Genomic DNA, 8322 nt, shown 5'->3' with positions numbered 1-8322 from the left:
GTGACATTGGGCAATATTTCTTGGCAAAACGTGGAGTCTATTACACTAATTTGCTATTTATCAGATAGCTTCGGTTGAAATTTACGATGGAGATTCCCGGTAAGGTAAAAGGATGAGAAACTTTCATGAATGGATAAAAGTTTATAAAAATGCATTACCATCATAGCGGAGGACAAAGGAATGCAGATAATGTTAGAGTAAAATGAAGGGAAGGAAAATACTCGTCATTCCTTCCATGATTGAGATGGTAAATGAATATCAAGTAAGGTAATGACAAGTAATACCCATAACAGCTTAGAGAATATAGACAATAACAAACATATGGGCAATAAAAAAAATGATAAAAAATTAACAATCAAAGTAACGTCATTCCTTCTATCTTTCAATCACTAAATCAAGAGGAAAAAGTACGAAATGACAAGGAATATTCGTAACTCACTGAACATCCTCAATTAAATATAGAGCGCATGTATTTTGATGGTAATAAGTACCCTAACAATAGAGATTATTACACGTCCTTCCTTCAATTCAAACAACAACTCAATAAATAAACAGCGTAATGATACAAAATATTCATAACAACACATATTTGATAAACAACGCATGGAAAGATAAAAAGCGTTGCCTTGACACACTCTCTGCTAAGGAAAACGAACCACAATACAGCTGATTTTAAATGGAAAATCAATCTTGTTTTGCTATCACTCTCTCTCTCTCTCTCTCTCTCTCTCTCTCTCTCTCCTTCAAGCATTAATCCTTCACTAAAGTGGCTCACGATCAGCGCGCGCCATCACCTCATCCTCTCTCTCCCCTTACTTCTCCCCATCCTCTCACCTCTCCCCCTTTCCCCCTTTCCTCCTTTCCCCTTCCTTCCTCAACGCAATTTCTCTCCCCGTCCTTGACCTCCGAGAGCGCATACTGGTGAGGGTCGGCGCTGACTGCTGTATATAAGGGGGAAGGAGGCACACACAGGCAGACAGACGCATCACTCCCTCGACAACACCTCTTAGTAGTTCGCTCACCGCCCCCAAGAACTGTAAACATCAAGATCTCTCCGTTTCCTTTCGTCTGTCTGTTTCTTCACCTCGCTCTCTTTCACTCGTGTCTTTGAGTGTCTGAGTGGTTTCTGTGGCAGACATGAGGGTTACTACCTGCCTCATCCTCCCAGGTAAGAATTATGTGTCTTTATTCATCTATTCTATCTCCTTGTTTACTCAGGCTCTTCTCAGTAGTTGGTTATTCACTCTGCCAATCAGTAAAGTACTTTTTTTTCATTTTTATTGTTGTTTTTCATCCATCAAGGTAAAAAAAAAAAAAAGGAATAAATTTGAAGTAAGGAAGATGAGTTTGGTTACTGCTATGGCTTCTTTTGATATTTTGTTCTTTTACCAATATATATGTTAGGAAACAAAGAAAAATGTGCTGTAGGAAACGTGTAAATATAAGCTTTAATATATTCATATTCATTGATTCTGTGATTCATACTATATATAATAATTTCTGAAGTCTTATTTTATGATTCATCGACACACACACACACACACACACACACACACACACACACACACACACACACACACACACACACACACACACACACACACACACACACACACACACACACACACACACACACACACACACACACACACACACACACACACACACACACACACACACAAGCCAGAGGACCGGGGTTCGATTCCTCGGCCGGGTGGAGATATTTGGGTGTGTCTCCTTTCACGTGTAGCCCCTGTTCACCTAGCAGTGAGTAGGTACGGGATGTAAATCGAGGAGATGTGACATTGTTGTCCCGGTGTGTGGTGTGTGCCTGGTCTCAGGCCTATCCAAAGATCGGAAATAATGAGCTCTGAGCTCGTTCCGTAGGGTAACGTCTGCCTGTCTCGTCAGAGGCTGCAGCAGATCAAACAGTGAAACACACACACACACACACACACACATGTAATCCTGCCTGTCATCAAACACAAACCAATTTCTCTAAAGTTAGAATTTTCATGGAACGCAACAAATAATACATCACACCCAACTGCTCGTTTTATACCTATTATTGAACTTTCAATACCTCTCTCTCTCTCTCTCTCTCTCTCTCTCTCTCTCTCTCTCTCTCTCTCTCTCTCTCTCTGCAGTTCTTCTCGGGGTCTCCTTCGCTTCAAGACTGAATGGACACAGTCACGGCAACGGCAACGGCAACGGTAACGGCTACACCTACGGCGTTAACGGCAACGGTAACGGCAGAGTAAACGGATTAACCAGATACGGCCTTCCCAATGGCAATGGTAATGGTTATACTAATGGTGCTAACGGCAACGGTGCTGTCAACGGCAACGGCAACGGTTACACCAATGGCAACGGTGCTGTCAACGGCAACGGCAACGGTTACACCAATGGCAACGGTGCTGTCAACGGCAACGGCAACGGTTACACCAACGGCAACGGTTACACCAATGGCAACGGTGCTGTCAACGGCAACGGCAATGGTTACACCAACGGTAACGGCGCTGTGAATGGCAACGGAGCTGTCAACGGCAACGGCAACGGCAACGGCAATGGGTACTCCTACCAGCCTCCTAGTGTACCTGTCAACCTTTACCAGACTCCTGGCAGCAACGGCAACGGCGCTGTGAACGGCAACGGGAACGGTTACACCAATGGCAACGGCGCTGTCAACGGCAACGGCAATGGTTACACCAACGGCAACGGTGCTGTTAACGGCAATGGTTACACCAATGGCAACGGCGCTGTCAACGGCAACGGCAATGGTTACACCAACGGCAACGGTGCTGTTAACGGCAATGGTTACACCAATGGCAACGGTTATTCCAACGGCGCTGTCAACGGCAATGGCAACGGTTATTCCAACGGCAACGGCGCTGTCAACGGCAACGGCAATGGTTACACCAACGGTAACGGCGCTGTCAACGGCAACGGCAACGGTTATTCCAACGGCAACGGCGTCAACGGCAACGGTTACACCAACGGCGCTGTCAACGGCAACGGCAATGGTTACACCAACGGTAACGGCGCTGTCAACGGCAATGGCAACGGTTACTCCAACGGCCGCGTCAACGGCAACGGCAACGGTTACTCCAACGGACGCGTTAACGGAAATGGTGCTGTCAACGGTAATGGTTATTCTAACGGTCGTGTAAATGGCAACGGTTACTCCAACGGTCGAATCAACGGAAACGGCCGTGTCAACGGCAACGGTGCTGCCAATGGCAATGGTTACACCAATGGAGTCAACGGTAATGGAGTCAATGGCAACGGATACACGAACGGAGTGAATGGCAATGGAGCTGTTAATGGCAACGGTTACACCAACGGCGTCAACGGTAACGGAGTTAATGGCAACGGTTACACCAACGGCGTCAACGGTAATGGAGTTAATGGCAACGGTTACACCAACGGCGTCAACGGTAACGGAGTTAATGGCAACGGTTACACCAACGGCGTCAACGGTAATGGAGTTAATGGCAACGGTTACACCAACGGCGCTAACGGTAATGGCGCTGTCAACGGTAATGGTGCTGCGAACGGCAACGGCAACGGATACTCGTACCAGCCCCCCAGCGTTCCCGCCAACCTGTACCAAACCCCACGAGGCTGAGGCGACGCCCGCCCCCTGACGCCCACCTTGGCGCCCAATCCCACCCTGATGGCGACCACCCAACCACACAGCCACACACACCCACACACATCTCACCCACCTCACACACACCTGAGCCTCACACGCTGAGGGGACGCAGTGCAGCGGTAACGATGCAAACAAACGATGAAGAAAATTGTTGAATAAAAAAAAAGGAAAAAAAAGGAAAACGATAAACAAAAACAAAAAAAAAATAATAAAAAAAACAAACCAGGAATATTCAAAGACTAGGGAAGCGACCATGCACTGTTCTGCCTCTCGCTGCAGGTTCCCACAGGTGTTGCCAAATTCGCATATAACTATTCACTAATAATAAGCAAATGTTCTGTATTCTTCATATATTATAAGGAAACCCACACAAGATTCACTCTCAGAAAAGAAGTAAGATATAAATATTCATCATTTGAGTTTCCCGTCTTGTTTATCTGCTAAAATTAACTACCAGTATCAAAAGAACTAGATGAAATAATTCTAGAGCCTGAAATTTTCCCGCTTTCTCTATATTGTCTAATTGATTACCTGTACATTTGGCTGCCAGGTGAACATCTCTATCTTGGGTGGGTTTCAAGTGCCAAAGGGCTGAGCTTCCCGTGCCTCACTCTGTCCTTCCTCCAATTCTTGTAGCTACATAATTTATTGCTTCATAGACACCCTTCCCCATGAACACTAAATTATTGACGTCTGTCTACGAATCATCGAAGAAAATCAAATAAAAAGAAAGGATACCCATGAGTTTCATTGCTTTCATTTACCAAGAATGTGTGAAGGAAATATGGAAGAAAGATAACTTGCTCCATGATTTTATTGCCCACAACAAAATACATTAAAACAAAAACACTGAAGAAAAAACATGAATATAATCACAGCACAGCAGTAACATGATAAAAAGACACAAGAAAACATTATAATATTGAAGAGAGAGAGAGAGAGAGAGAGAGAGAGAGAGAGAGAGAGAGAGAGAGAGAGAGAGAGAGAGAGAGAGATTATAGTCTTTTGGTGTATCTAAAGGATAATTAGAGTCTTGAAGACCAGACTGAGGAGTATTAGGGTCTTGAAGACCAGACTGAGGAGTATTAGGGTCTTGGGGACCAAACGGAAAAGTATTAGGATTTTGAAGACCAGACTGAGGAATATCAGGGCCTTGGGGACCAGACTGACGAGTATTAGAGTCTTCAAGGCCAAACTGAGGATTAGCAGAGCCTTGGGGAGCAGACTGAGGAGTATTTGGGTCTTGTGTGCCAAACTGGAGAGTATACAAAGTAATACAAAGGAAAACCAAACAGCAGCAGACCTATTAGTCCTTTCAAGGCTCCTTGGTAACTACTTATAACTATCAATAAGGAAGACACACAGGACAATACAGAAGAAGGCTCCTCCCCACCCACCACTCCCATGGAAAATAGATTGGAAAAGTACCATGCAACATGGAAAAACTGACATGGAATTTTCACAGGAAAGGATGAAAGGAGATTCTACTGTTCACCCTACGCTGAATTCTACATGTCCATCTCAAAACAAGACAAAACAATAATAAAAATAACATCTTATTTAATCATTCGGACAAGAAGAGAGCTTGCTGAGGGTTAACTTTGAAATATTTGTGAATTTTGCTTTTGAATGATACAACAGAAGCGCTGTTTATAATTTGAGAAGGAAGCTTATTCCAGATATTAACAATTCTGTTAAGAGAAAAGTGCTTTGTCTCGTGGGATTTGAAGGGTTTGGGTGTAATCTTAAATCCATTATTCCTTGTCGTATTAGAATGATCAAGGATAAAATACTTTTTTGTATCAAGATTGTTATATCCTTTTAAAATTTTAAAAATTTCCATTAAGTCTCCTCTTATCGTGCGCTTAGATAAGCTTAATAGACTTAATGCTTGCAGTTGTTCCTTTTACGGCTTATTTGCTTAATCTTGGAATCATTTTAGTCACTCTGCGTTGTATTCTTTCCAGTTTTTCAATGTCTTTTCTGTAAAATGGTAACCAAAACTGCACGTAATGTTCGAGCTGGAAACGCACGAGTGAGTTATATAATGCATGGATAACTTTTTCTGATTTAAATTCAAAGGTTCTTCCAATGAACTCAACTTATTTATTTGCTGTCTTTACTGTTTCAGTGCCGTATTAACTCGTGTTCAGATCTTTCGGCATCACAACACCAAGATCTTTTTCGTTCTCAGCAACTGCCAGAGGTACATTTTTCATTTCATATTTTGCTTGAACATTGTTGTTCTCATTATGAAGGACTTTGCACTTTTCGCTATTAAATTTCACTTGCCATTTTTCTGCCCAGCACATTAGTTTGTTTTAGGTCACACTGTAGGTCTTGCCATTGTGACGCTGACGTTATTTTACTCATCATTTTGGTGCCGTCAGCGTATTTGCTTATTTTGCACTTGATTCCTTCATCATCATTTATGTATATTATGAAAAGTACTGGGTCTAATGCAGAGCCTTGAGGAACACCACTATTTACGTTTTGCCACTCTGACTCTTTTCCGTTGATAACAACGCGTTGCTTTCTCTCGTAGAGCAAGTCTTCCAACCATTTCAGAATATTTCCGGCTATGCAGTTATCTTTAACTTTGCTGATTAGTCACTTATGTGGGACAGTGTCGAAAGCTTTATGGAAATCAAGATAAATAATATCACTTGCTTTTGTCTCGTCACACGAGCTAAAAACTTTATAGAAGAAGTCTAGTAGGTTCGTTAAGCAGGAGTGCTTATTTCTAAACCGTGTTGAGGTTTAACAATCTTGTCTCTGATTACCTTTTCCATCAGCTTGGTCACTACTGAAGTGAGACTGATTGGTCTGTAATTGGTTGGGAGCGATTTATTTCCTTTTTTTTTTAATTGGACGTGATATTTGCAAACTTCCACTCGTGGGAGACTTTCCCCTCTTATAAAGTTTCATTTAATAAAATCGTAACAGGTTTCACAAGCTCGATTTTTGCTTCTTTAAGGAGCCTGAGTGATATCTTGTCTGGCCCAGGTGATTTGTTTACATTAATGCTGTTCATGACAGCGAGGATTTAATTCAAAGTGACATCTATATTTGCAATAGTTGAGGTTGGCATAACGCGAGGACAAAGATTACTTTTAACGTAAAACATTACACCGCCCCCTGTACGGTGATATCTCTCGCTACTGAAAATGTTATAGCCATCAAGTGACTACTCTGCAAGGTAGTCATCAACTCCACTCATCTGATTGACTGTCTTCAGCCTCTTTCTCACCACCGAAATGCTGCATCGCTTTCTTTCTTTTATCGCTATTTTCGCGCTAACTGCTCTACTGATCTTACATGCCTCCCCTCCTCAGACGGCCTCGCTGCACAAAGCTTTCTTCTTCCTCTCATCCCTATTCTGTCCAACTTCCTAACGTAAGAGTTAACCAGTACTCACAATCATCCATACTTTTATCCGATAAACACTAGAACTCTCTGCCTCCTTCTGTACTTCCATCTTCCTGCGACTTGACTTCTTTTAAGAGGGAGACTTCAAGACATTTGTCCCTGACTTTTGGCTAATTCTGTATCATTCTTTAAGGGAACTGGCATTTCAAATGGACATTTCTTTTAACCTTTTGTTGCCCTTGGCTGGTTTTCCCTTTCCTTAAAAATAAATCTCTAAATTTTATTAGTATTAGAGTATTAGAATCTTGCGGACCAGACTGAAGAGCATTAGGGTCTTGGGGACCAGACTGAGGAGTATTTAGGGTCTTGGGGACCACACTGAGGAGTTTTAGGGTCTTGGGGACCAGACTGAAAAGTATTAGGGACTTGGGGACCAGACTAAGAAATTTTAGGGTCTTGGGGATCAGACTTAGGAGTATTAGGGTCTTGGGAACCAGACTGAGGAGTTTTAGGATCTTGGGGACCAGACTGAGGAGTATTAGGATCTTGAAGACCAGACTGAGGAGATTTAGGGTCTTGGGGACCAGACTGAGGAGTATTAGGGTCTTGAAGACCAGACTGAGGAGATTTAGGGTCTTGGGGACCAGACTGAGGAGTTTTAGGGTCTTGAGGACCAGACTGAGGGGTATTAAGCCATCACCTCATCATCTCTCCCTTTACTTTCCCCAATCCTCTCACCTCTCCCAACTTCCCATATCCCCATTTCCTCCTTTCCCCTTCCTTCCTCAATGCAATTTCTCTCACCGTCCTTGACCTCAGAGAGCGCATACTGGTGAGGGTCGGCGCTGACTGCTGTATATAAGGGGGAAGGAAGCACACACAGGCAGACAGACGCATCACTCCCTCGACAACACCTCTTAGTAGTTCGCTCACCGCCCCCAAGAACTGTAAACATCAAGATCTCTCCGTTTTCTTTCGTCTGTCTCTGTTTCTTCACCTCGCTCTCTTTCACTCGTGTCTTTGAGTGTCTGAGTGGTTTCTGTGGCAGACATGAGGGTTACTACCTGCCTCATCCTCCCAGGTAAGAATTATGTGTCTTTATTCATCTATTCTATCTCCTTGTTTACTCAGGCTCTTCTCAGTAGTTGGTTATTCACTCTGCCAATCAGTAAATCACTTTTTTTTGTCATTTTTATTGGTGTTTTTCATCCATCAAGGTAAAAAAAAAAAGGAAGAAATTAGAGGTAAGGAAGATGAGTTTGGTTACTGCTATGGCTTCTTTTGATATTTTGTTCTTT

General features: G+C 43.0%; 1 protein-coding gene and 1 long non-coding RNA gene across 2 annotated transcripts in view; one reads left to right on the top strand and one right to left on the bottom strand.

The window, feature by feature from the left end:
• Positions 1-2125, bottom strand: part of LOC123510464 — a 13516-nt gene extending 11391 nt beyond the window's left edge. The window contains exon 1 of the long non-coding RNA XR_006676509.1: positions 2084-2125. This is a non-coding gene — a long non-coding RNA (uncharacterized LOC123510464). The remainder of the gene's footprint in view (positions 1-2083) is intronic.
• Positions 1-4392, top strand: part of LOC123510463 (glycine-rich cell wall structural protein 1.8-like) — a 20717-nt gene extending 16325 nt beyond the window's left edge. Inside the window, 2 exon segments of the mRNA XM_045265655.1 lie at positions 2305-2571; positions 2626-4392. Of these exon segments, the coding sequence (XP_045121590.1) occupies positions 2305-2571; positions 2626-3628 (1270 nt within the window). The 3' untranslated portion in view covers positions 3629-4392.
• The last annotated feature ends 3930 nt before the right edge of the window (positions 4393-8322 follow it).

This window comes from Portunus trituberculatus, chromosome 29, assembly GCF_017591435.1.
Source record: "Portunus trituberculatus isolate SZX2019 chromosome 29, ASM1759143v1, whole genome shotgun sequence".
Lineage (NCBI taxonomy): Eukaryota > Metazoa > Arthropoda > Malacostraca > Decapoda > Portunidae > Portunus > Portunus trituberculatus.
This window is presented reverse-complemented; position numbering and strand designations above follow the sequence as displayed.